This window comes from Chrysemys picta, chromosome 3, assembly GCF_011386835.1.
Source record: "Chrysemys picta bellii isolate R12L10 chromosome 3, ASM1138683v2, whole genome shotgun sequence".
NCBI lineage: Eukaryota > Metazoa > Chordata > Testudines > Emydidae > Chrysemys > Chrysemys picta.
Genome location: NC_088793.1, coordinates 208,177,293 through 208,205,172, shown reverse-complemented (window position 1 = coordinate 208,205,172; position 27,880 = coordinate 208,177,293). Strand labels below are relative to the sequence as shown.

At 45.8% G+C, this 27,880-nt stretch overlaps 1 protein-coding gene across 1 annotated transcript in view; it reads left to right on the top strand.

Moving 5' to 3' along the window:
• Positions 1 to 5,268: 5,268 nt before the first annotated feature.
• ACSS1 (acyl-CoA synthetase short chain family member 1) overlaps positions 5,269 to 27,880 on the top strand; it is a 70,777-nt gene continuing 48,165 nt past the window's right edge. Inside the window, 3 exon segments of the mRNA XM_065589940.1 lie at positions 5,269 to 5,358; positions 5,360 to 5,609; positions 17,128 to 17,224. Of these exon segments, the coding sequence (XP_065446012.1) occupies positions 5,284 to 5,358; positions 5,360 to 5,609; positions 17,128 to 17,224 (422 nt within the window). The 5' untranslated portion in view covers positions 5,269 to 5,283.

The following is a 27,880-nucleotide window of genomic DNA, read 5'->3' as shown; positions in this document are numbered from 1 at the left end:
TTCTACAGAGCCTGCAGTTAAAGCTCGGTGTTTGTATTTTGCTAGGGACTGTGTGAGTATTTGGGTGCAGATTGCATCAATTTGCAAAACTCCTTCCCCACTTGGTGTTTTGCTTTGAGAACAGCTGTGTTCATCAGAAATAAACAGAGGCTGAATAAATGGCAGAATAGGATAAGCCTGTAGCAAATTGTAAACTCCATTTGTAACATGTCTTAACTTGCTTGAGGGCAGCCTATTGGATTGCATTCCAGAGTAAGTCAACACAGCAGCGGGGAGCTGTAATTCCCAGCCTGGGTAGATGGACAGGCACTTTTCCAGCTGCAGGTGGGGGGTGGGTTGGCTGTGGTGGCACAGGCTAGCTGCCAGAGTGCAGTGTCCCCCAACTCCCTGAGTACGTCCCTGGGCTGACAGCCCATGCGCATGGAGACACTGCTATTTTCAGGTGTTAGCTCCAGCACGTGTACATCTACCTGAGCTGGGAATCCCCCCTCCCTGCTGCAGTGCAGATGTACCCACAGACAGCTGCCTTGGCCAGGAAAGAGTCTTGTCACCTCATTGAACGGACATCACAGTGGAGCCATCAAGACTGCAATCTGGGCCCCTCAGTTTTGATTGTCTCCCAGCGACCAGCCCCTGGAACAAGGGTCTCTCCACATGGGCGCCCACAAGGAGGAGGAGTGTGTGACTGGAGGGGACTGGAGTTTCCCAGTGGCAGGGAGACTGAGACCCACCTGTCAAGATTAGTAGGAGAGAGCACAGCAGGGATGCTGCCCTGCCAGAAAGTTTGACAAAAGCAGACTCAGCAGGGGAGAGATCAGACCAGGGGAGGCTGAGTCTCAGGACTTCTGTTGTTTTCTGTAGCTCTTGAGTACTTGCCTTTCACCGCATTGTCCCTACACTAGCAGCCGAGTGCCCACAACCTCAGCAGAGCCCTGGGGTACAGGGGTTGGCATGTGTGAACAGCTAGGGGGGTCAGAAGCCCTGGTTTCAGGGTCTAGGATGGCTGGGTGACAGCACCCCATGGACTTGAATCAGGAACCAAGTTCTCCAACCTGTGTTAAGAAGGAGGTCAGACTAGATGGTCATAATAGTCCCATGTGGCCTTGAAATCTGTGACTTTATGAAAATGTATGAACCGCTAATAAAAAATGGAATAAATCAGACAGGTTAGCTTTGGCCCTGGGTGCAGCGGTAAAGCGGCAAGCACAAGATCTGACAGGAATAAAAGTCCCAAGCCTTTCCGGATAAAGGAAAACAAAACTCAGTTTGTCTTGGAAAAGATGGGAAACCAGAGCTACATGCAAAGATTAAAATTATTGTACAGAAGGACATCAAAGCATCTGACCCAGCTTCCTTCACTGAACTCTGGATCTCCAAAGCTCTGAATCTGAAGATAAACGATGAAACAAACCACCTACTCAAGCAGGAAACCATGACCAGTGCATAAGGAAAGCAATTTTATTGAACCTAGAGTTGGTCTGAAAATGGAGTCTTTTTCCATGGAAAATTTTTTTTGTTGAAACTTCAAACACCAAAATATTTCAGATTAAAACCAAAATATTTTGACTAGGAAATACTGTCAAGGTGCCTCATGGGAGTTGTAGTTTGGGTGTTCTGTGATTCCATTCTCTTCTGTAGCCTGGGTTTCCTATAGCTCCCTTGATGCACCAAGGTCTTTGCTCTTGAAAAAGGGAGGTGGTACATCATGGAAGTCCCTGCCCAGGGTGCATCATGGGAAATATAGTCTGGCCAGGAAACCCAGCTCATAAAACAGAATGGGACATGAGGCAACTGAACTACAACTCCCATGAGGTATTGTGACAGCATAGCCAAATCAACATATTTGGTTCTCAGCCAAAGTATTTCAGTTTTCAGATGTTTGGGTTTTTTTTCCTACAAAAATAGAATTTTTCCAGGGGAAGCAGACACTTTTCACAGAAAATGTTGCTTAGTTGGAAACCCAATTTTTCATTAAAAATAGTTTTGATGGGAAAGTTCTGACCAATCCTAACTGAACCTCCTAATTTATGAACGACACATATTCTTATATGCCAGTAGGTGGCACTCATTCTATTAACTATCTACATATACAAATACATATAGATAGCACATAGCGTTCCTGTAACACCACACAGGTGGAAAGATCCCTCAGGCTACTGTGAAAGGGAATAACTTAGTAACTGACCCAAAAGAAATATTAATATTCTAGTGCTCAAGAAGGGTATAGAGAATTACATTAGCACTGCAGAAAAAGACTTTGTTTTATATATATATATATATATATATATAAAAGTTTATTTGTTCTCAGACAGTCCTGTCATACAGGCACACATTCCATACTGTGTCAGGAATTCAAAGGTGTTGATGGTGTAGCTACTTTGCAGGTCTGTGAGAAAAACCAGGTTAATCATCAAACTAAAATGTATTTGTTTGGGAACATTTCTAGAATGGGAAAATTTAAATAAAATTATATTTGCTGTTACTACTACCCGAGAAAGTCTTGACTTGAATCCGGGAGGTGAGGACTAGAGCCTGTTACTCTGAGAAGATAAATTAGCCGCTTTTAATAGTAAATGTTCTAAGAGTGAACAGAATTTGAGTATCACTCCAATGCTTTTGCACTGCTTATTGATGCACATGAACCCCGCAGACTATACAGCCCTGTCAGGCCAAATGTGTGCTTAAAACAAACTGTTACTCATAAGTCATTGCTTCCAAAATGTCTGGTGTATTCCCCTTCGGCACCCTGCCCTATGAACCGGTCAGTGTTGAGTGGTGGGATTATGACATCAGAGGTAAACTGCTTCTATAAACAGCTCGTTTTTGTTTGTGAGTGGTGCTGTTGAGCTATCAGAAACCAGTAATGCAGCCATTTCTGTATGTGTGTTTGTTGAGGGGCAGGAGAGTGGCATGGATATAGACCACACAAGCAAATAAAGATGTTTTGTACAGCTCTAGATATCAAAGCTGTAGTTATCCATTCTTTATGTTAACCAAGATGCTCTTCAGTGAGGACAAACAGTAACTATGTTTATTAGACAGAAGTGATCTGAGAATTTTATCAGCTACAGCGCTCTCCTCCACTACAATACATGTACCTTTCTTTCGTTTGTCTGCATGTCTGAAATGTGCCCAGATACCATGGTGAGGGTGCGTCAGAACAATGCAGATAAGAAAAAGGAGGGCACAGATGCAAGATATGTGTCAAAACTACTGCCTGTGGTATACTGTCACACTAATGGTCTTGTAGTGTAAATATTGCCTGTGCTAATCTGCCACAGTGTAATGTCTTCTCTATGTATGAAATGACTTCTTGGGCCTGATTATCTTCCCTCACTGGTAATATAACAGTGTAACCTCACTGACAGAAGAAATTAACACTGGCGTAATTTAGTGCAGAATCTACTCCCTGTCTGGTTGGACTCTGTCTTTTCAACCTCCCCTTGGATGTTAGGGAAAAAAAGTCAGCTTAAAAAAAGAATCTTCTAAACCATTTCTGGAAAAGAAATGGTTGGCCAGAGAATAAGTTGCACCTTGGGCAATGCCAAATGTTTGATGGCTCGCAGGAGGGATGTTTATATGGGGTATTAGGGACAGGGTCAGGTGAGGAAGAAGTGTGTGGGAGTTGGGGAGGGTGATGTGCAGGGTATAGGAAGGGCTGTGAGGAAGATGTGGAGTGTATAGGGGATTGGATGGGGGACGATTGGGAAGGGCTGTAAGGAGGATGGGGGAGTGCACAGGGGTTCAAGAGAATGTATGGGGGTAATGAGGAGTGTAAGAGGTGTATATAGGGGCTATGGAGAGTATATCGGGAGCGCTGTGAAAGTGATGGGGGAGTGTTTGGGGCCTTAGCAAAGGTATAGGGGAGTGTGCAGGAGTTTAGAGGGTATACGGGGGTTTAGGGGCTGTATAGGGGATGGTATGGAGATTTCAGGGGTAGTACAGGGTGTAGAGGTTTAGGTGGCATATGGTGGAGTTTATGGGTTGGATAGGGATTTAGGGGATCCTAAGGGAGGGTGTGGGGTTTAGAGGGTTATGGGAATGTATTGGGTGTATCGGGGAGGGCATGGGAGGTTAGAAGGAGGATTAGAAGGCATATAGAAGAGTGTATGGGGCCCATAGGGGTTTAGGAAGTATATCTGGAGTGCATCAGGGAAGAGAGGGTTTAGGGGTATATAGGGAAGGTATGGGGGAGTGTATGGTGCATATGGGACTTGGAGGTATATGGGGGAAGTGCACAGGGCATACAGAGGTTTAGGGTGTGTAGATGGAGTACACAGGATGTATATAGGTTTAGGGGTGTATAGGGGAGTGTACAGGGCATATAGAGGAATTTAGGGGATGTATGTGGGGGTGTCGAGGACTTTAGGGGGGTGTATGGGAGGTTGGGGGATTACAAAGGAATGTACGGGGCACAGGTCACAAAGCTGCCAGGGAGTGTGTAAGGGGTTAGGGGCAGTGTGGGGCATGGAGGGTGGGACAGACAGGGCTGAGGGGTGTGGAGCGCTGTGGGGGGGTGTGGGGCACGGAGGGGCTGAGGGCGGGCGGGGACACGGACAGGGCTGAGGGGTGTGTGGGGCGCTGAGGGATGTGTGGGGCACTGTGGGGTGTGTGGGGTACGGAGGGGCTGAGGGCGGGCGGGACATGGACAGGGCTGAGGGGTGTGTGGGGCACGGACAGGGCTGTGGGGTGTATGGGGCACCAGAAGGGCTGAGGGCGGGCGGGACAACAGACAGGGCTATGGGTGTGCTGTGGGGTGTGTGGGGCATGGAGGGCGGGTGGGACACGGACAGGGCTGAGGGGGTGTGTGGGACACGGTGGGGGCTGAGGGCGGGGCGGGAACACGGACAGGGCTGAGGGATGTGTGGGGCACTGTGGGGTGTGTGGGGCGCGGACAGAGCTGAGGGGTGTGTGGAGCACGGAGGGGCTGAGGGCAGGTGGGACACAGACAGGGCTGTGGGGCGCTGTGGGGTGTGTGGAACACGGAGGCGGGCGGGACACGGACAGGGCTGAGGGGTGTGTGGGGCACGGAGGGGCTGAGGGAGGGCGGTTGTGGGGCGCTATGGGGTGTGTGGGGCACAGAGGGGCTGAGGGAGGGCGGTTGTGGGGCGCTATGGGGTGTGTGGGGCACAGGGGTCCCAGGCGGGCGGGCGGCGCTGGCAGCAGGCGGCGCCGTTGGGCCCGCGCGGGGCGGGCGCTGGGGGCGGTGCCGGGCGGGCGCGGCTCCCAGTCCCGGAGGGGCCCAGCGGCGCTCGGCGGGCGGGCGCTCGGGCTGACAGGACCATGGCAGCGGCCGCAGCGTGGGGCCGGGCGCTGCGCGCCCTCAGCCGGGGAAGCCCCTGGGCCCGGAGCGGCGCCCCCCCTGCGGCAGCCCCCGGCGCGCCCGGCCAGCGGCAGCCCCGGCGGGCCCCGGGAGCGGGCTGGCGCCGCCCTGCCGGCCGCGGGCTACCAGGAGCTGCGGGAGCGGGCGGCCCGGGAGCCCGCCGCCTTCTGGGGGGCGCTGGCCCGCGAGGCGCTGCACTGGGACAGCCCCTACCACACGGCCTGCGACAGCCGGCTCGGCCCGGACCGCGTCCGCTGGTTCCCCGGCGGCCGCCTGAACGTGTCCGGTAAGCGGGGGGCGGGCCCCGGGCCCCCCCAACCTCGGATCCCGGGCCCCCCAGACTCCCCTCGGGCCCCCCAACCTTCCCTCGGGCCCCCACCCAGCTTTCTCCCCGGGTCCCCCATCCTCCCCTCGGACCCCCCAGCCTTGGGTCCCCGGCCCCCCAATCTTTTCCCAGGCCCCCCAACCTCCCCCTGAGTGCCCCCCGGCTTGGGCCCCCAGGTCCCCCAGCCTTCTCCCTGGGAACCCCAACCTCCCCTGGCCCCCCCAGATTTGCATTTCTGACAGCTGGACCCCCCCCCGGGCATCCCCAGCCTCCCCAAACCCACAACTGGAGCCTGGAACCCCCTCCCACCGCCTCCACCCTGCATCTCTGGGCTTCACCCCCAGACCTCCACTCCTGGATCCCCAGCCAACCTCCAGCCTTCTACCTTACTCCTGCACATCCCCAGCTGGACCCCCAGAAACCCAATCTCTCATCTGACCCCTGCCAACCTCCACCCCCAGCATCTTCAGACCCTCAACCACCCCCAGGCATTCCCTACTGGACTGCCAGGACCCCCCAACCTTCTGCTGGACCCTAGGGCATCCCCGGGACTTTTCCTAGGCTCCCCATCATCCTTCCCCAGGCTCCCTGCTCACAGGCAATTGCCCTGGGCACCCTCACTCTCCCGGTCATCCCCATCCACCTCCTCTTTCACCCCCACTCATCACCCCCCCCCCCCACTCCCCGGGCATCTCCAACCCCCTTAGCATCCCTAATGCCCCAGCATTCTATATCTCTCTATATATACTCTCTCCCCCAATCCTCCATCATCCCCAATCATCTTCTCCCCATTCCCTTTTCACCTCCAAATCCTTGCCACTCCCCATAGCCCATCCCAACTCACCTGCATCCCTTATCTCCCAAACATCATATAATCCTTGGTCATACCCCTTCATAATCCCTCCATCACCTGCACACCAATGTTATCTCCAGGGCCGGCTCTAGGTTTTTTGCCGCCCCAAGCAAAAAAAATGTTGGCTGCCCCCCGTCCCAGCCCTGGGCTCCTCGCCGGACCCCCCTGCTGCCCCAGCCCTGGGCTCTTCCCCCACACCCCCTGCCACCCCAGCTCTGGGCTCCCTCATTTACCCCCACCATTGCCCCACACATACACCTCCTGCTGCCCCAGCCCTGGGCTCTCTCTCCCCCCCCCCCCCCACCTGCACCCTCCTTCCGCCGCAGCCCTGGGTCACTGGTAACTCGCTCCCACGGCAGGTCATTCAACAGGAATTTTAGATGTGCACAGAACACAGACAGGACTGGTTCCCATATGGTTACAGAACTGCAGTAAAGTGGAACAATTTTCAGCTTGTGTGATTGGAGGATATCTGGATGCATATTATAAGACTGTCCTACATAAATGAAGAAAAGTTGAGGTGCCTTTATTATTCTTTTGTTCCTCTCTTTCTTTCTATGGGGAATTTGCCAATGCAATATCACTGTCTTCCTTTTAAACAAACAAACAAACAAACAAACAAAAAAGGCAATGGCTGTTGAAAATAGCAATTCCAGTCCTAATAACCACTGGGAAGCATTTCTTGCTCAATTTTATCCTACTTTTTCTACAGCAAGTTACAGTGGATCAGTATATTTGATTTGGGAGAAATGAAGTAACAGCTGATTGGTGGAGAAGGAGGCATTGTCTCACCACAAAGCCCAGCCCATGCCACATAAACAAATGCTGGAAACTTCCCCTGCTCTTAGCGAGAAGGGAGACAGGCTGGGACACTTCAAGTGTCTGTTTTTAATCTACTTTTATATGTCTCAGAAATGATATAGTTTATAATAGCCTTGCTATTTGGGATGTTCTCTCACCTGGGGTGTAATTTGAGCTAAGCAGGTGTGAAGTTGCTAGTATTTGGATGAGAGACCTGCACAGAAAACAGGTGCTGCAGGAATAGGTAATGGTCATTAAGTAGGTGGCACTCTTCCTACTGCTGACACCATCTTTTGTATTATTTTTGGCACATCGGACCAGTTTTCATAGTGCAGGCTGGCTCTGAAGCACATGTGTGGGTGTCAAAGTTAGCTGCATAGTTAATGTATGTCTCTCTTAAAGTGCACAGTGAATAAAGTAAGTTTCACTTTATAAAATGTACGTGTGAACTTGGGTAAATCACTTAATTTTTTTGGTGCCTTGGTCAGTCCATCTGCCAACCAGGGCTTCTAATTTGTGCTTAGCTTTGCAAAATGCATTGGGGGTTTTCATGAAAAAGTACTCATTATTAGGCATATTTGACAAATTAAAAAAATTGGAGGCAGAACATTTGTGTAGTATTGGGATAGCCCTTGGTGTCTATAGCCAAAATACCTGTTTCAAGTCCTTAATCTGACACTAATTTGCTTAGTGAACTTGTAAAACTCTTTGCTCCAGTAGCCCCATCTGTAATATAAGATTACATCTATGCAAATTGCTTTTGAGACTTATAGATGAAAATGTTTGTCCATTTTCATTTAAAAGTATTATCACAGATGTTTTATTTATGTCAGCTGAGTTCCTTTGCAGCCACTCTATACCAATAGCATGTAGAACTGGGTCACTGGAACCATGAAAAAAACAGATTTCTTTTTCTTCACTTCTAGCGTTGCCATGGTTTGACCTGTCACAGCCTTCTGTGCAGGGTCTATGAAGGGCCGTTTATAGAGGTCCTTAACATAGATGTGCAGGGATCATGCTTGCACTTATTGAACAGAGCATTCCAACGCTGCTGAGCAAATAGTTGCACATCTTGAAATTTTTTTTTATCTTTATTCCTCTAAAGACTAAGAAATTCAATTAAGAAAACACTATAAGACTATGAAGGTTAATACTCAGAATCAAGAAGTGGCGAAGTTAAGGCTGCCTCAGTGACTTTACCTCTGCCCTCTCTTGCATAGGCAATATTGAGGTAATGTTTTACTACCTGGTCACACACCCTTAGAAATAAAACCTTAGATGTCATATATATATGAAAATATATTATTTTCTAATTAAGGAAAGCTGTTCTTAAAAAGATACTGGAGTCCTTTTCAGATAGTTATTAGAGAGAGGTTGTTGGGTGAGTGCATTCAGATTCACTGTATATTTTACGGGCACAATGACATTAAGGGATACTATATTGCTTGTCGTAATTGTACAGTTTGCCATGACCATAATTTCTCTTCTGACCATTGTTGTGCAGCATGCTCTACGCTAGTTCGTAGATGGCTGCACTTTGGTGATGTAAAGGGCTCTGCAATATCTGCACGAGGGCAACCTATTACTCATGTAAAATATTATTGTTAAATTCTTGAGGAAAATGAAAAAGTGATAAAGAATGTAGGCATCATCACTCTGTTTTCTGTTTCAAATGAGATGCTGATTGCTGGTCTCTTCACTCAGCTTTGTTAACATTTTTAAAAGAAAAGACTTTGTCATGATTGTTCTGAGTACCAGTGAGTGGAAAGCAAAAAAATTGCCCATGTAAGGGAGATGTATGGTCTCCTGGCATCGTCCCGCAGACCCTGACATTTTAATAACTGTAGACCCCCCTTATGCATGACAAGTAGCCCTTACTCCACAAGTAGTCCCGTTGACTTCAGTGGCACCACTCTTGGAGTAAGAATTTCTCAATCTAGCCATAGGAAAGTGATTTCTTTAGATGTCTGTACTTCATGCTCTGTATGTTTTGCTGCAAGGTCACAGAGCATGATCATTCACTCTACTCTTTAGGCTTTTTATTTATTCTCAGACATGTACTATGGTGTGGTTCCAACTGTCAGGTGATAGGCAGATGACCTAGCAGAAATAACAGTAGTCTTTTGGAGGGAACCATTCATAGCTTCTGTTATAGAACAGTCTGACATTGTGTTTTCAAAGCGATGCTGGCCTTAGAGAAGGGTGGTCTTTAAGACCTTGATATATAGCTTTATTCCACAGATTTTTACAAAAGATGCCATTCAAATGCCCTCAAATATATACAATGTGAAAAGATTTTTATACACCAGAAAAATTAGAAAATCATGGATGCAAACCATTCAGGATTCTGCAGGTATTGCTTTTCTGAATAATCTGGGTTTCTGTGTTTAAAGCAAATACAAGCGATAATAATAGCAATCTAAGAAAAACCCTGGTTTTAAAAAATGGCTCCGGTTCACCCTTCCTTACCCCGTTAATTTGTAAGGATTGGCGCTTAGGCTGTCTGTTTTTTGTTTTTTTTTATTTTTTTTATTTAAGAAACAGGATGTTGCTGTCACAATGCCCAGGCTGGAAGCAAACCAAGAATATCGGGATTTTCTTGCCTGTTTGTTAGCATTTTTTCTCTTCCTCTCCCTGTAGTAAAGAATGAAGAGGTTTGTGCAGGGTGGTCCATGGGGTTACATACTAGAATCAGTGTGGTGAAATAAAAGGAAAATGTAGGCAGAGTAAAATAATAAAAAAAAATAAATGGAGATATCCTATCTCCTAGAGCTGGAAGGGACCTTGAAAGGTCATTGAGTCCAGCCCCCTGCCTTCACTAGCAGGACCAAGTACTGATTTTGCCTCAGATCCCTAAGGGGCCCCCTCAAGGACTGAACTCACAACCACCCTGGGTTTAGCAGGCCAATGCTCAAACCCCTGAGCTATCCCTCCCCCTGAATATCACTGAATGGTTTTGCAGTGGAATTGGTAGAACCCCATCACTCGAGATATTTAAAACAGAGCTGGAAAAAGCAATAGAAGACTGTACCATAAGGTACAACCCTGTGCTGGCAGGGACGGGTTAAGGCAGAGGTTTTCAACCTTTTTCTTTCTGAGGCCCCCACAACATGCAATAAAAACTTCATGGCCCACCTGTGTCACAACTGCTTTTCTGCCAGGGCCGGCGTTAGGGGGAAGCAAGCAGGGCAGTTGCTTGGGCCCCACGTCACAAGGGGCACCACAAAGTTAAGTTGCTCAGGCTTCAGTTTCAGCCTTCGGTGGTGGGGTTCAGGGTCCTGGGCTGCAGTCCCTTGCAGTGGGGCTTTCGCTTTCTGCCCTGGACCCTAGAGAGTCTAATGCCTGCCATGCTTGGCGGCCCCCCTGAAACCTGCCCACGGCCCCCCAGGGGGTCCCGGACCCGTGGTTGAGAACCCGTGGGTTAAGGGACCTTCAGTGGGCATTGAGTCAGGCTCATGCTGAAGTAAATGGGAGCCATTTCATTGACTTCCATGCATATTGAATCAGAATCCAATACAGTTTATCTTTGCATCTCCAGTTTCTTTGATTCTGTGAATTGCAGTGTTGTGCTTTACATTCTGACAGGGGACGGGCAAGTGATTCCATGGAAGAATAGTAGAATACTGGACTTGTTTCACTACCTGCAGCATCCCAGAAATGACTGACCAACTCAAGGGTCCTTTAGGATATGTCTACACTGCAGCTGGGAAGTGTGATTCCCAGTTCAGGTAGACCGACTCGCCCTAGCTCAGCTCGAGCCAGCATGCTAAAAAATAGCAGTGTGGACATGGCAGCACTCATTGGTGACAGCTTATGCTAGCATCCCGAGTTTGGACCCCGGGCTCAAGCAGGCTTGGACTCTGGCAGCTAGTCCAAGCTGCTGTCAGGGCTGCAACATCCACACGGCTATTTTTAGTGCACTAGCTTGAGCGGAGTTAGCGTGAGTCTGTTTACCTCTGCTGGGAATCAGACCTCCCAGGCACAGCATCGCCATAGCTTGCCCAGGTGCTTAAGGGAATCTAGAATGACATCACTAAAGACAGTGTTACAGCTATTCCGATACTTGTGTTGTGATACTTCCTGTGCTGACTATTTAAGAATGCTCCTAAAAGACAAGTTGAATAGTCAGCTGAGCACATAGCCCTGTACCTCCATGTTCACATTTGGTCTACTGAGAACTGGATCGATCATTGTCTTCCTTCCAGGTGAGACCTTGTAATGGGATTTATTAGAAGTATGTAACTTAGGGATGGAGCATAAGCTACATATTTTTCTTAAAATTCAATATAACTTCTGACAAAATGTAGTATACCTGAGGTGTCCGAGCGCCAACGGATACTTTCAGCATAAAAGTAGTTGTCCATATGCTCCCTCCCCGCTCCTGTTGCATAGTGCAGAGAGGAGCAAATTTGATAGAGAAAACCACAAGAAGATGCTGGCCGGGGGAAAGTCACATGTGGGATGCTCTCTTCCAAATAACTGCATTAGCCACATGTAAAACCAGTCAAGAATTAATGCTAGTAGACCCCAATTCAGCAGTCCATTCCTATTCAGCAAAGCACTTCAGAGCATGCTTTGGTCAGTTGGAGTCTGAAGGTATGTCTACGCTGCAATGAAAATCCCTCGGGCTCAGGCTGCGGGGCTGTTCGGTTGCAGTGTGGACTTCCAGGCTCTGGGATCCTCCCACCCTGCAGTGACTTAGAGCCTGGCTCCAGCCCAAGCTCGGAAATCTACATTACAGTTAAACAGCCCGGCAGCCTGAACCCCTGGAGCCTGAGTCAGCTGGCACCAGCCGCTGGTGTCTAATTACAGTGTAGATGATATACCCTGAGGCAGCAGTAACTCCCACTGAGTGCGCCATTACCCCCATCTGGGAGTCAAAATGTTGCAGGGGCAGTGAGTCAATGTCAGCATGACCTTCTGGTGCTGCCGTGCTCCATGGCTGCATGTGAATGAGTGCTGCAAGGTACCCGAGCACAATGCACAGATTTGGGGGCAGCGATTCCCACAGGTCCCTCCACTTCCCCCCTAGTCCTGTCCCCTCCCCCTCTGCATGCTTGCAGATTTTTGGCTCACTTCTAGAAGAGTTTATAAAAAGAATTCTCTGTACTCGAATAAATGGTGAATGATCGCTGAGCCAAGTTTAGACTCAGAGTTCTTTTTCACAGCAGGCTTAACTGTGTGCAAATAATAATAATCATACCTAGCTCTTAGATAATGCTTTTCTTCAGTAGATCTCAAAGCACCTCACACTCTTTTAACCTGCCTTTGAGGGAGGGAAGTACTATCATCCCCATCTTTCAGATGGGAAACTGAGGCACAGAGAAGTTAAGTGACTTGCCCAAGTTCATATAGGAAGTCTATGGTGGAGCAAGGAATGAACCTGGGAATTGAATGTCTACAACAGGGGTTCTCAATCTTTTTCTTTCTGAGCCCCCCCCCCCCCCCAACGTGATGTAAAAACTCCATGGCCCAGCTGTGCCATAACAGCTGTTTTTCTGCATATAAAAGCCAGGGCCGGCATTAGCGGGTATCAAGGAGAGCAATTGACCGGGGCCCCACACCACAGGGGGCACCACAAAGCTAAGTTGCTCGGGTTTCAGCTTCAGGCCCTGGTGGTAGGGCTCGGGGGCCCAGGCTGCAGTCCCATGTGGTGGGGCTTTGTTTTTCTGCCCTGGGCCCTAGCAAGTTTGATGCCAGCCATGCTTGGCAGCCCCCCTGAAACCTGTTTTTGGCCCCTCAAGGGGCCTTGGACCCCAAGTTGAGAACCATTGATCTATAGCATCCCTGGCATATAATGAGTTAAGCTATAAGAAAGTTAGAGCATAAGAAGATAAGTTGAGATTTCTTTGGTTCAAAAGTTGTGTCCACTGTTTGTTACATTTGTGACTTTGGTGCAGTCAGTTAAATACCATAAAAAAACCAAAACACACTAATTTGAGTGAGTGGTGCTGTGAACTGGCACCACTCAAATTTCTCTGTGGTTATTGGGGGTTCTCTTCGGGTCTGCTGGTTCAGCTATCTGCGCAAAGCTGGGGCAGCACACAGAGGGAACACACGCACGCAGCCGAGTGATATCAACATAGGAGAAAGCAGAACACCACACCGGTAGCATCTGACAACACTGGTGACCCCGACATGATATGGCACAGATAGCTGACCCAGCAGACCCGAAGAGAACCCCCAATAACCACAGAGTCTAGTAAGATGCAAAGTCACATTGACTAGGTTTATTGCGACCTTGGACACAATTGCAGTTCCCTGTAGGTTTCTTAGCCTAACTCAGGGCATACTACGAGAAAGTGTCTCTTGGCAATGGACCCGGCTCAGTCAGTGGCGGGACTTTCCACTGCCCCCTTGGCCGGACAAAGACACCACCCCAGGGATACATTCTTATACACAGGTACAAACAAGTTACACATCACTCCTGACGTACTGAGGTGCAACCCCTCTACGCAGCAAGGTACAACCCCACTACGTAGTAAGGTGTCGCCTCTCACCTTGTACAGATTGGTTCGATCAAAACAACTCCATCCATCATTTTACCCTTTTGCCCCTGTCATTGGGATGGGTCGGCCTGTTCCATGTTATCTGTGGAATGTTCCAGTACAGTGTGTTTTGGTACCATGTTTGTACTTTAACTTTGCTAGGTGAATATATTTATGAAACATTAGCCCTTTTCCTGCCAGCTTCTGTGAACTGAGCCGGCCTTCAGCTCACAACCTGACTTTGCTCCTTAGCCAAGTCTTGACCATTACTTTAGTTCAGGCCTTAGGCCTCATACTGGGCCTTTATTAGGGCCTTCACTTACTACACTCCCCACGTGTGGCCAGGCAGCCATAGAACACAAAGTTCTTGAGGTCATGCAGGAGCTGCTGCTGCTCGGAACTGCACCTGGACAAAATGTGAGGCCAGCACCAGCAGAGATGAGTGCAGGTGGCAATACATGGAGATGGGGCAGCTCGGCTGCCCCTTTGCTAAATTTGAGTGGCATTGTGACCCTGTGAGTGCATGGTATTGCAACCTGTCACACGGGGTCGCAATGCCACTCAAATTTGTGGCAATTATAAAAAGTTTTGGCAAGTGCTGAAAGTTGCGGTGAGTGTTAAAAGTTGTGATTTCTAAAATCACAGCCTGCAATTCTTATAGCCTTAGTACTGACCAACTTGGAAAGTGTGCAGTATTAAGATGACATCTGTTACTTTGTTTTACTTTTGTGTTAATGCATTTTTACAACCAAGTCGTCCCAGTGGATACTTCTGAGTTGGAAGGGATGTGTTTTCTTGAAATTTGGATATAGTGGTGCAAATTTCCTGACTTTACTGGGAATTGCACTTGCTGTATGTAAAATGTATAGGGGACGATTCTGTTACAGCAGTGCAAATACAGAAGAACATCGGAACATAAACCTGATGGGAGAGCAGAATCAGGCCCAGGAACTGCAACTCATCTCTTTAAAACAAAAGCAAAAAAACATCCCTCGCCCTCCCACAAACAAATGGGGACACCAGAATGCTTAATTTACATTGGAGGTGTTACATTAGAAAACCATTTGTTTACCCCACAGATATTAACGTTACTGGGTATTCTGCATCAATTGTTTTTAAAAGTTATTGTTTTCAAAAACTATTTATTTATGTATGGTTGCTTTTAATAATGACCTGTTGGAGTAAATTAAATGCATTTAAAACCATTTAATTAGATCATTAACTTTTAGTTTAGATTTCTTGTTAATATCTAACGCATCATATGGTGGTTAATATGCGTAGCAACTACTTCATTACAGGGTGTCCTTTAATGTCTTGGAAAAACCTAACCCATTTTGCCTGCTTTATGGCTAGAGATTTGAAATGATGAAGTAATAAGTAATGAAAATACATAAAATAGAAATAATGTTGTACTCTCAGACCTCATAATAGGTACTGATCTAAATATATTCCTATGGAAATAATTTAGTTAAAAAAGAGTTAAAATTGAAAATGTGTTTTAATAGTCTCTAGCTAATTTCCCCTCCCCCCTCCAAATATTATACTTTCTCTACAAAAAACTTGTACACATCTAAAAAACTCTCAAATGTTGAAAAGTCCGGAAATGCACAGTGAAGGTACCCAGCCAGTTCCCACTGCCGTATAACTTATCAGATAATGTTTATAAAAGTTTGAAAGTAATTTTAAGCATTGGTCTTTATACAAACAAAATCAGCTCTCTATGAGTGTGGCTGGGGCACAGCAGCAGAAAATATGAAAAGTATCCAACTCTTTGAGCCTATGTTGCTGAACTAGAGGGCATACAAACATTTGGATTGTTTTTCAAAGGCAGGCTGGGTGTATTAAAGGGCTATGTCATGTGAAACACCCAAAGCAGTGGAGTTGAATAACCACTGCATAATTTTTAGATACGCCAAAAGTGCAGATGGTTTTAAAGGTACACCTAACAGCCCTGCCACTGAGAATTGTAAGTCCTTGTGAGCCATATGGTAAAATTAATAGAAAATCAGTAGTAAGGTTGGCTAAAGAACCACATCACCACGAAACAGGAACTTTCCTTTCACATTCAATGTAAACAGGAACCTTAGAATCATAGAATATCAGGGTTGGAAGGGACCTCAGGAGGTCATCTAGTCCAACCCCCTGCTCAAAGCAGGACCTAATCCCAACTAAATCATCCCAGCCAGGGCTTTGTCAAGCCTGACCTTAGAAACCTCTAAGGAAGGAGATTCCACCACCTCCCTAGGTAACCCATTCCAGTGCTTCACCACCCTCCTAGTGAAAAAGTTTTTCCTAATATCCAACCTAAACCTCCCCCACTGCAACTTGAGACCATTACTCCTTGTTCTGTCATCTGCCACCACTGAGAACAGTCTAGATCCATCCTATTTGGAACCCCCTTTCAGGTGGTTGAAAGCAGCTATCAAATCCCCCCTCACTCTTCTCTTCTGCAGACTAAACAATCCCAGTTCCCTCAGCCTCTCCTCATAACTCATGTGCTCCAGACCCCTAATCATTTTTGTTGCCCTCCGTTGGACTCTTTCCAATTTTTCCACATCCTTCTTGTAGTGTGGGGCCCAAAACTGGACACAGTACTCCAGGTGAGGCCTCACTAATGTCGAATAGAGGGGAACGATCACGTCCCTCGATCTGCTGGCAATGCCCCTACTTATACAGCCCCAAATGCCGTTAGCCTTCTTGGCAACAAGGGCACACTGTTGACTCATATCCAGCTTCTCGTCCACTGTAATGCCTAGGTCCTTTTCTGCAGAACTGCTGCCTAGTCACTCGGTCCCTAGTCTGTAACAGTGAATGGGATTCTTCCGTCCTAAGTGCAGGACTCTGCACTTGTCCTTATACCAGAAGTGGAGTCTGTTGGCCAGTTAGAGCGTGAAGATGCTGTCCAATAAAACACTCCTCTCTGGGTCAAAAAAGACAATAGTGGCACCAGGCAATTTCGGTTCTTCTGTTTGCATACACAGCAGGCCAGAACCTCAGCAGGTTTATGTTGGCATAGCTCCTTTGAAATTAGTGCAGCTACACTGATCTAAACCAGCCAAGGATCTGGCTCAAGGATTTTCATGTGGGTGCCCTTCTATAAGGCTGTTTACTGATCAAATTGAGCTATGACGACCAGTGCATCACTGTGAAGAGCTTAAATAAAAACTTTCCAAATACTGTGGATGATTGTATGTCTATTTAGCTAACTTCTGATATTTCACCTCATATTCATTTCCATGCATGTATGACCAGGGAGCTAAGTTAGCCAAATTGCAAACATCTTTGACTTTAATACAAAACAAATAAAATGCTTTCTTAAATATTTCTTTTCATACAGTAAACTGTTTAGACCAACATGTCCATCAATCTCCAGACAGAGTGGCTTTGATCTGGGAGAAAGATGAGCCTGGCACTGAAGTGAAAATCACATACAGGTATGGCACATTCTCTTGGATTGCTGTAAAATGGGTCTTGCATACCAATATGGCAATTTTACTGGCTAGTTAAAGAGCTGTTGCACTGAAATATTATTATATCTATATTAAATCTTCTGCCTCCTCTAGAGGCAGAGCAGTGTTGGGGATGGGAATGGACATACTGCAGGAGCACTGTTACCTGGATGCATTATCCTACATTTAACAGGTGTGGCATGTTTCTTTCAGTCATTCTGTTGCATGGGAAGTGGAGCCATGCCCCTGTCCAGAAGTGAGGCCCTGCCTGGGGCTTGTCAGAGCTCTGGACAGAATTATGTGCCCCTTTTCCTTTGCATTCTGGGTCCTGGCAGGCGATTATTTCTCTCTTTTGCATGGGGATGGGCGAGGTTCCCTGCTTTCACACACCCACAAATGAGCATATTTTAACATGAATATTCAAGGGCAAGCTCTTTGCTGGTATAAACAAGCATAGCCTTGTTGCTGTCAAAGGAATTCTGCCAATTTAGTACCCCTTCTAACATGAACAGTACTAGAAGTGGAGGCTTTCAGTCAATTAAAATGTGGAGATGCTGTCAGATTACCCACTTCTGTCATGTGAAACTGTGATGACATCCCACGCCAGGCTGGGAGCTGGGAAAATTGGTTTTATTCCCTTAGCCTCACTGTGCCTCACTTTCCCCATTTTAGAATTGGACTAATGATGCTAACCCACTGTTACAGAGAGCTTTTATTTTCCAGTTTTTCCAGCACAGTTGTACTGTGAATAATAATGACAGGGAAAAAAAGCAATCTTCTTCACTGATGGCAAACCTTGAATTTTACATGTAATTTTTCAGAACAGTAGAAATGTGTTGGTTATCTAGATATGCAAAACAATATTGAGCTGTTTGTGTATTCAAAATGTAACCATGGGCTGAACCGTCAGCTGCACTAAAGGCACACCCAGTTGGGTACATCTGAAGTGGGGAATCTCAAAAGAACCATTTGCTGCTCCCTGTCTACACCTACACTGTCCCAGTGTAGTTTAGAGTAGCTTCAAGGGTGCTCTAAACCATACCAGTTTGTAATGACTCTAGGGACAGTTACATCAGCTGGGGATTGGTGGAGCACGGTAAACTTCAGCCACGCCCCTTCTCATGGCTGGCATGACCCTACATGCAGGGAGGGGTGAGGGCTACACTATCTCTATGATAGCTAAGGATTCCCCCACCTTTGGGCAATCCTCAGCAGCCCACTCGAGGCAGCTTTAAGTTTGCTTGTTCTCTTGAGTAGTGTATAGGGCACATGGTGTGTGCTGGAATCTGACCTTTATGTCTACAGAATATTCTTTACAAGGTATGGATGATTGGGATTCCTTGAATTTATTTGAACACCTGTAGGTTCTATAGTCTTTCTTAACTTCAGAATTTGTTAGTGTTGCTTTAAAAGAGGGCTGGTTCAAGTGTGTGAGCTGGTCAGTAGAAAAAACAGGACTTGCAACTGAATACATTTTATGGCAATGCAGAATTATAGTGCTGTTCAACGGTAATCATAATGAGGCAGTTATAGCAGCTATAAAATTGCTGAAGAAGTAGATTAGTTTGGATCATGGAATTACTAAACGATCAGTTCTGCAGGTGCATTATCATCTTTCTGATATGATTAGTGAGTAACTGTAGCACAAGGACAATATGTTAAGGAAACCTTGACTGATTTTTGCTAGACACATTGGCCTTGATTCTGGGCCATGTTCCATCCCTTTGTGTCAGAACCCAGGGAGACCTCCCTGTGCCTTGTGACAGGTAATGTCCCAGAGTGGAGATGTCCTTGGGTGGCATAGGATAGCATACATATTCCTGTGCAACTCTGTGTGCTAGCCAGAAAAGCAGCTTATAAAGGGGCTCTGGGAAGCTTCTCTAAGTTAGAGCAGCCCCAGAGGTTGAGTGCTGGCCCAGAATTTGGAGGGCACAAACATAGCTTTAGGCTGTCTTAGTCACCCCCTTAGGCTTTGCCTTCGGAGCAGCGGCGGCGCGCTCAGGGGAGAAGGCGGAGATGAGCTGAAGCGATTCCTCTGCGCCCCCCGTTACTTGCTGTGACCCTCCCTGGGGCCCTCCCGCCCCAGCTCACCTCCACTCTGCCTCCTCCCACGAGCACGCCGCAGCTCCGGTTCCCCCCTCCCTCCCAGGCTTGCCAGCTGATTGGCGTGGCAAGCCTGGAAGGGAAGGAGGGAGGGAGAAGCGGAGCGGCGGCGGCGCGCTCAGGGAGGAGGCAGAGGCAGAGAGGAGGTGAGCTGGGGCGGGGAGTGGTTCCTCTCTCTACCCTGATATAACGTGGCCTCACCTATACCACGGTGAGATTTTTTGGCTCCCGAGGACCGCGTTATATCGGGGTAGAGGTGTATTGTAGGATAGACGGATTATTGGGCTCAGTCATGAGTTGCATGAGCCGCCTGGACATAGTATAAGCACCTATCTGGATTGCCAGTCTGTGCCTGGGAGGGAAGGACACTACTTTTTCTTCACTCAGGTGGGCAGGGAATGGGTAGGCGGAGGGGAGGGGTAGGCACAACTTTGGCTCTACTCCCACCCCCATATGCTGGCCAGCACAGAGAGGGAAGTAAATTGCACCAGGAAAAGGGCTGGCACAGATTACTTCCCCTGTGGAGCGAGGGACTGAATTGGGGTTCTCAGAATCACAGTTTGTTTCCGGCTCTGCTCTTGGAGCAGTGCAGTGACACGCTGGCCTTTACTCAGGCCGGATTGCAATGTGCCAATCCAGCCTAACGTTACCAGTTCCTCATCCCACTTTGAACTAAGGCACCACAGCACACGTGGTCCCTCTACTGTGGCTGTTGCTTGCAGCCTGCATTCCAGTTCACATGAGGACATACAGAGTCAGGCATGCAAAAGGGAGTGTTATCAGCAAAGTTGATTGTATTTATAGCAATGGAGGTAAGTACTTTTTTCTTGGAAGTTAGTTCAAATGTTTCTTTATCCAAAAAGATTGATGAAGGAATTGGCTAAAACAAACAGCTTTGTGCAGACTTTCATCTCTGCCCTTACCAGCTAGATTTAAATAGTTTTATTAGATGATATAGGACTAACTGCCATAAAGATGAATTGACTCCTCTGAAGAGGGACCTTAGCCCACGCCCAACTGTTGCTAGGAGGGACAAGCTGTCACTGTTGAGCTACCGGAGATAGCAGGTGACAAGCAAGATAACTTAGGAGAGTGGGGACAAAAGACAGAGTGATGAATTTGAAACAGAGGACAGGAATTATAAGTGATCTCTCAGTGGTGAGCATGTCCTATCCTATAGGCCACTGGAGAACATTGCTTCTTCGGGGAAGCAGTGTGGTGCAGTAGACAAGGCACTGGACTGAATATTAGGAGACCTGGATTTTAGTCCTTGCACTGTCACTAAGCTGCTCTGTGCCTCAGCTTCCCCATCTGTAAAATGGGGATAATGAGATTTGTCTTTTTTGAAGCACTTTTAGGTACATGGATGGAAAGTGCTGTAAAGGAGCTAAGCGTTGTTGGGACATGTCTGAAGCTGGTTGTCAGAGGCAATAGCCTGTCTGAGGAAGCCGGCTGTTAGAGTGAGACAAGGCATCAGGAGCAAGAGAGAGACAGCTTGATGTTCGCTGGGGAGGGAAGCCAGTGTAGTGAGAGTCAGCTGTCCAATTGCATGTTTGTGGTAAGGCACTCAATCCGGTCAGGTGCTTTTTGCCCTCAGCTCCCATGGAGACCATTGGGTACAGAGAGCGCTCAGCACCTTGCATGTTCATTTTCAAAGGCCTTGTATAGATTAGGTTTTAAAGATGTGATGTTAGCATGTGTTAGCAAACAGGTTATAAAAGTCTAGAGTAGGGAAGGCACACTGCCTTTAACACATGCTAAGTAGGTTGAATCAATGTCTTGTTAACTCGACTAGCTCAGCAGAGGTTAACGGCAGAGGGTGGAATCCTGGCCCCATTGAAGTCAATGGTAAAACTCCCATTGGCGGAAATGGGGCCAGAATTTCCCATAGGGGTCCTTGTTTACACTAGACTTCTAAAATGAATTAGCTCAAATATATTAACTTCACACCTTTAAATCCCATCTACATGAGGTCAGAATGACCAGCTCACTGATGATGCATGTATAACAAAAATTACTTTGCTAATTGGCTGAATCCTTTTGTCGACCATTGGGATGAGTCATACGTTTAACTGCTTTTCTCCTAACTTGTAAATTTAGAGCAAAGCCTCCTGGTGACACTTCAGTAAAACTGGGGTTTTTGGTTTTGTTCTTCATACAGAGTAAAAGGGAGTAGTGCTGACCAAAATATATCTCAACACCTCAACTGCTAGAAGAGGGCCTGATCCTCCCTGATTGAACTAACCTTGTTATCTCTAGCCTTACTCACTCTTGCTTGCATATTTATACCTGCCCCTGGAAATTTCCCCTACATGCATCCGAAGAAGTGGGTATTCACCCACGAAAGCTCATGCTCCTATACGTCTGTTAGTCTATAAGGTGCCACAGGACTCTTTGCTGCTTTTACAAAAAATATCTGTGAATACTCGTTAGAACTTCTAAATGAATCCATTTCTTAGGCCATGTTTATATCCCTTTTGTGGTGGGGAAACATTAGAACATTCTTGTGTATTGGCTCAAATGTTTATGGAAAAAGTTTGAAAACAGATGTCAGCATTTGTTCTCATTCCCTCCTGCTCACTTTGTGTGGTTATGTAGTCTGAGTCACAACCTAGTTAGTTCTAAGTAAATAAAAATATGTCCCTAGGGAGGTCTGTAAGGTAGAGAAATAAAAACACTTACAATTCACAAATTTGGGGTCAGATTGTGGAGACTTTACTCACTAGTGCAGAGTTGCTCACCTGGGTAGTACCATTGATTTGAATGGGACTACTTGTTTGAGTAACCACTCACCAAGGGGAGTCGGGGTTCATCGTATTTGTGTGGCCCTGCAGTGTGCATCGTATTTAAGTAATGATGGAATCTTAACACAGTGAAAAAGGGTCTGGCTAAAGTCACAGGCCAGCCAATTCACTGGAAGGGGTGTAGCTTCGTGAAAAAAAATGCGATCAACAGAAACTTTGCTAGTACACGTTCAGCTTTTCAAAACAAGGAGAAGTAGCCAGCAATAGTAGTGAACAAATTGTTCCGGAGATCAGTTGCAGTAAGCATTTTTGCAGCATGCTGGCTGGCCGACATGGAATTCTGTACAGCAACAGAGCAGGATCCCTATTGTAGTGGTCGGATGCAGCTAAGAGTGGCCTGTTGACTTGCTGCACTGCCCTTTGCATGTATAGTCAGGGGCCTCCTGTTTTATGCAAGAATACAGAAAGGTGGAAACAGAAAGACACATTTGTAATACATCAGATTAAGCTTTGTAGTGTCCTCCTGGAAAGATCTCGCTTAAAAATGGTATAAAAAGATTCTCTTTTTACACAGGATGTACAAAGAAACATATCACATTACAGAGGTTAAAGGGATACTTTCAGCTAATTTGGGCCAAAAAAGAACTTTTGCTTAAAACAAAAAAAGGTTTACAAAATCTAGTATTATCAGATTTTTTTCATGTTAACATAAAAATTAAAGCAAACATTTTGTTTTGTATTTAAAGGTTAATTTTCTTGTGGTGTTTATGACTGAGCACTTCCTTGTTGGGCTGAATTGACTTGAAACTAACTAGAAATGAAAGCGAAACTCTCTAGTTTATCTTCATTGACCACAATGAGTAAGACAAATAAACAGAATTAATAGCAGAAAAGTAAATAGCATTTTACAAAACTTTCAGTTTTAATTATCTAACATATTAGTAGTAACCCAAGTAAAGGAGATTTTTTTTTTAATAAATAAGTATTTTAGCCTCACAGTGTCACTTTAGAGACCTGGTACCAATCTCGTCACTGAACAAATTATGGAACTCTTTACATTCTCTATGAGTTGGCATTAGAGAGTGTTATGGCAGTTTTCATCTTTAAAGCGAAATCCATAAAGATTTAAAGTGAAAATGCACTACATACCTATTTTTTAAATTAGGTTCTTAGATTGAGGCTGTCATTCCAAAAAGTCAGATTTAAAACAGTAGTATGTCTTGTACTGAGTTTTATTTCCATTTCAGTTTGTCCTGGCTGATCACAAAGGTCAGTAACACAGAGCTATTATGCATTATTAAAAATTGAAGGCATTTTAGCTTCACTGTAGTGACTCTAAAACAAATTAAGGCTAATTTGTGGTGCCATTCTGTACTGGCAAATTTGGGGGCATTATTTCAAGTGATCTAACTTGAAAATACCCAACAGTTGATGTTGTACTAAAAATGTTTTCACCTGACCAATTTGCAAAGTTTGATCATTTAGGGTAAAGCTCTGCACACATTGCTTCTGCTGAATTCACTCACATGTGAAATCAGAATTTTTCCCTGGTAGGGCCCAATACTTATTGTAATGTTCCTAAGAACAGATGTGGGATAATTCTGCAGCACTTTGTTTATAATGACACCTGCCTTTGACAAATGCCGTGATGTTTGGAAGTGTTACATTTTTAGTGTCTAAGAAAAAAAGATTTATAACCAATTACAAACTTTTACAGGTAAAAGAAAAACAGTGGCAGAGGGCAGTTGGTTAGGAACCAGAGTTACCCTCCTAATACAAAGATTTAACAAAAAGAACAGGAGTACTTGTGGCACCTTAGAGACTAACAAATTTATTAGAGCATAAGCTTTCGTGGGCTACAGCCCACTTCATCGGATGCATAGAATGGAACATATATTGAGGAGATATATATACACACATACAGAGAGCATGAACAGGTGGGAGTTGTCTTAATTGGCCTCTCAGAGTTGGTAAGACAACTCCCACCTGTTCAAGCTCTCTGTATGTGTGTATATATATCTCCTCAATATATGTTCCATTCTATGCATCCGATGAAGTGGGCTGTAGCCCACGAAAGCTTATGCTCAAATAAATTTGTTAGTCTCTAAGGTGCCACAAGTACGCCTGTTCTTTTTGCGGATACAGACTAACACGGCTGCTACTCTGAAACCTGTCAAAGATTTAACAGGTTGCTTTTCCTTTTATTAACTTTGTACCTGGGACTCAAACCAAGACTATAATCTATGGATCCTCAAGCAAGTACTGGCAGCCTTTAGATCCTGAATGGGGACATTGGGCTGTGTATTACATTCCCATCCACGTCCTATTTCAAAGTGGAGGAACTGGCTGGGTGGTGAATTTCCTTCAGCTCAAATCCTGCTGCTGCATGGAAAGATGGGGTCAGCATGTGAGATCTTGAGCCAGTTTGGGTTCAAAAGTTCAGGTCCCAAGAAGGTGGCTTGTGTAGCTTGTGCCTAAAGATGATTCAGACTAACAAGTTAGTGTTATAACATTCCAAACTACAGTAGTGTGACTATATATGGGATCAGATTTATTAGGAAAATGATCTAAATACATTTATTTTGCAAAATACCACATCCAGAAAGAGTAGTTGATGTGGTCTCTTATGTGAAAATAACTAGCCTCTTTCCTTTAGAGAACTGTAGATGATCTTGCTGTAGTTAGAGATAACACCAGAGTTACTGGGAAATGTTTCAATAAGATAGGAGAACATTCATAGCCATGGTGAGAACACAGCCACATGCTGATAACAGCCAGCTTTTCCAGGAGTCCTTAGCACTGGTGGCTCTGTCAGCCGTTTGTTCCAGGTATTGGGCGGTGGGTTTTGAGGACCTTGTTGCTTCTGTCCTTGGGAGGGGAAGGAATGGAAAAATGTGATTCAGGAGCTTTTAATAGAGGTACCATAGAGAGAGGAGGAAAAACGTTTGCATTCATTAGGTTATGATTTTAGCAGGAGCATTGGCTCAGATAATGACTTGCTGGCTGAGTTCAACAGTTTTCTGTGCTTTTGCCAGCAGATGTTGCTGTGATTAATAGGGCCAGCTCGGAGAGCTTGCACAGCATTTGTCAAGCATTCAGAAGAAAAGGAAAGCAAACAATAACTTTTCAAAGAAGAAAGTGACAATTATCCCAGCACCCCGCTTCCTTCTGGCCTGGTGCTTCCACACATGAAGCCTGAACCAAAGCCTTTTGAAATCAATGGAAAAACTCGGAAGTCCATTGATTTCAGTGGGCTTTAGACCAGGCCCATGGCCATGGAGCGAGCTGCAAGAGCAGTGCTGTTGCTTCTTAGCAGGCAGGAATGTGCACGCTAGCTCCCTCCTGCTAATATTCCTAATAGTGCCGTGTCAAATTCAACGGAAGAATAGGCTAGCCATGCAGCACCCTGGCGGAGAGCATCAGAGTGTTGCTAGCGTGGCTCTTCAGTTATCGATTCAACTCCTACAGGGTCCGTTTTTAATTTTTTAAAAATTGAATTGATTTCCCCCCAATTCCTTCACCTCTGCCAGAGACTGAACATTGTGTGTGGTTTAGGAGGAGCCTGAGACTAGAGAGAATGGTTGGGGTAAGAAGTTGCTTACTTCCTTGCCCAGATTGTTGTTGCAGATATTAGATAAGACCAGACATAGCCCGGGTTCCTGAAGTAAGCCACTAGCGATACCCTCCCCCAAATGGACATGTAACCGTTTGTTTATGGCCAGTTAGCCATGCTGTTATCCAGGCTAGTAGCAATTCATTTTTCAAGTAACATTTTGTGAGACCATTATTCCAGTTTTGTGCTGGTGTCAATCCTTCATTTCAACTGATTTTTCAAACTTCTTGTCTCTATTTTTCTTGCTAAAGACAAATTTTTGAAAAGAGAGTTCAGAATCTCATTCCTTTTGGGGTCATCATTAATTTTATCTCCATCTTCATTTATTAATGGACCTGTTGTCTCCTGGGTCTTCTCCTTTTTACGTCGGTAAAAGCCCTTCTTATTCCCCTTAGCCCGTTTTGCTAGCAGGAGTTCATTTGCCTTTGCTGTCTTTATCTTCGCTCTGCAGACTGCAACTGACTCTGTGAATTTGGTTGCCTCCCCCTTTCTCATTTCTAGTACAGGTTTTTTTATTAACTACCGAGCTTTGAGCAGCCCTATTATGAAGCCTCATTGTCCAGCTCTTAACTCTTGGAATTGGCTTTTTCAGAGGAACTGCAGTCTGTTGTCCCATAAACTGGAGTGTCTTTAAGAGGGGTTTCCCCAGCTTTCTCTTAGATTGGTGAATATTAATGCTTCCTCTTTTTACACCATACTCACTAAATGTTTGACTTTCCCAAAAATCTAACACCCTTTCTTCATAAACCCATTCTTTGATGAATTCAAGGCGCTTGTGATCACGGGTTCCAAGCTTCCGTATTATTTTGTCACTTCCTCCATAGATCTAGATGGCTTCTCTTGCCTTCCCTCTGTATAGGAATATTTTAGATGTTTGACTGGCCGATGGAGAGTCAAATTCCCTTACAAATACACTGTCTTGCAGATGAGAAAACCTTTGCGAGTTGCTCCAAGATTGTTCATTCTCCTCTGGTTCTGGTGGTTTGTAGTAGATCCTACAGTGTCCCCACCACACCCTGCATTGTCAGTTATCTCCCTTGCAGTGTAAAAGTTTTTGATGTAAAACTCCACCCCCTCCCTCCCTTCTTCCTCTATCAATATCGTACCCATCTGTATGGACATTTCCTTACGAGACTCTTCCTACTGGGGTTCCGTTATGCCCACTTCCTCATAACCTTCATACTTTATTTAGCTTTGGGTGGTTCTTGTTTGGTTCCCGTACTCCTGTTGTGTGCAGATGGGAAAAAGCAGCTCTGGGGTAAAAGCCACTCTCCCATGTAGATGCCTCTTTCCTCTCCATGGAACTCTGGTCTGCACAGCCTGAGGGAGCAGGTTGACGTTGCCAGCAAGAAGAGCGAGAGAGTCTAGGAAATAGCTACTTTACTCAGCTTTTTTTCCACCTTTAAGTCCTTTGGGGTTTACAGTGCTTAAAACAGTGTAAGTTATTCCCCTTCCATGATTTTTCAGTCCCACAGAGGATGTCTGCTTGTGGGACGAGGCAGGTGCTGTGTAGCCTAGGTGGGAAACACAAGACTTGCAGAAGGAGCTTCCTGCCCGACAGGGATTTTAGCTAGCTGCCCCACCTTCTAATAGCCACCTCCCCTCCAGGTCTCTTCCATCATGGACCCCACGTCCAAGTGGCTTAGCAGCCATGGGTCTGTCCTCTTCTGTGCTTTTAAGGTGCAAAGGGGATGTAAAGTTAATAGGTCAATGGAAAAAAGAGCCTAAGGTTCTGTAACTGTGTCTTAATGCTTATTAACTCATTCAAGCTCAGTCATTGAGCAAATAACTCAAGATCAGTCATGAGAGTTCCTGTGTGTTTCTACAAATGCTGTTCCTGAGAGCTAAGTAAATAAACAAGCATTTAAACAACTGGAGTATAACTTCTGAATTAGGGCTTTTTTGGGCATTTCTATCCAGGACAAGCAGGTAGTGTACTAAAAAGCACAGACATATTTTTATTTTCCATTGTGGTTAAGAGGTTGTCATCCTGCTTGCTCACAACCATCTGCTTGAGGCTAATTTCCTCCTGTACAGCCTAGCTGATCAGCAAAAGCAATTTCTGTTTGTCTTGCTACATTTTATGTTTGATTCATTATCATAACTCTCAAGTGTTAAAGAAGATCTGAACTGTACCTGGAAGCCTGAGGTGATGTTTTGACGTAATGTTAGAGTAACAGT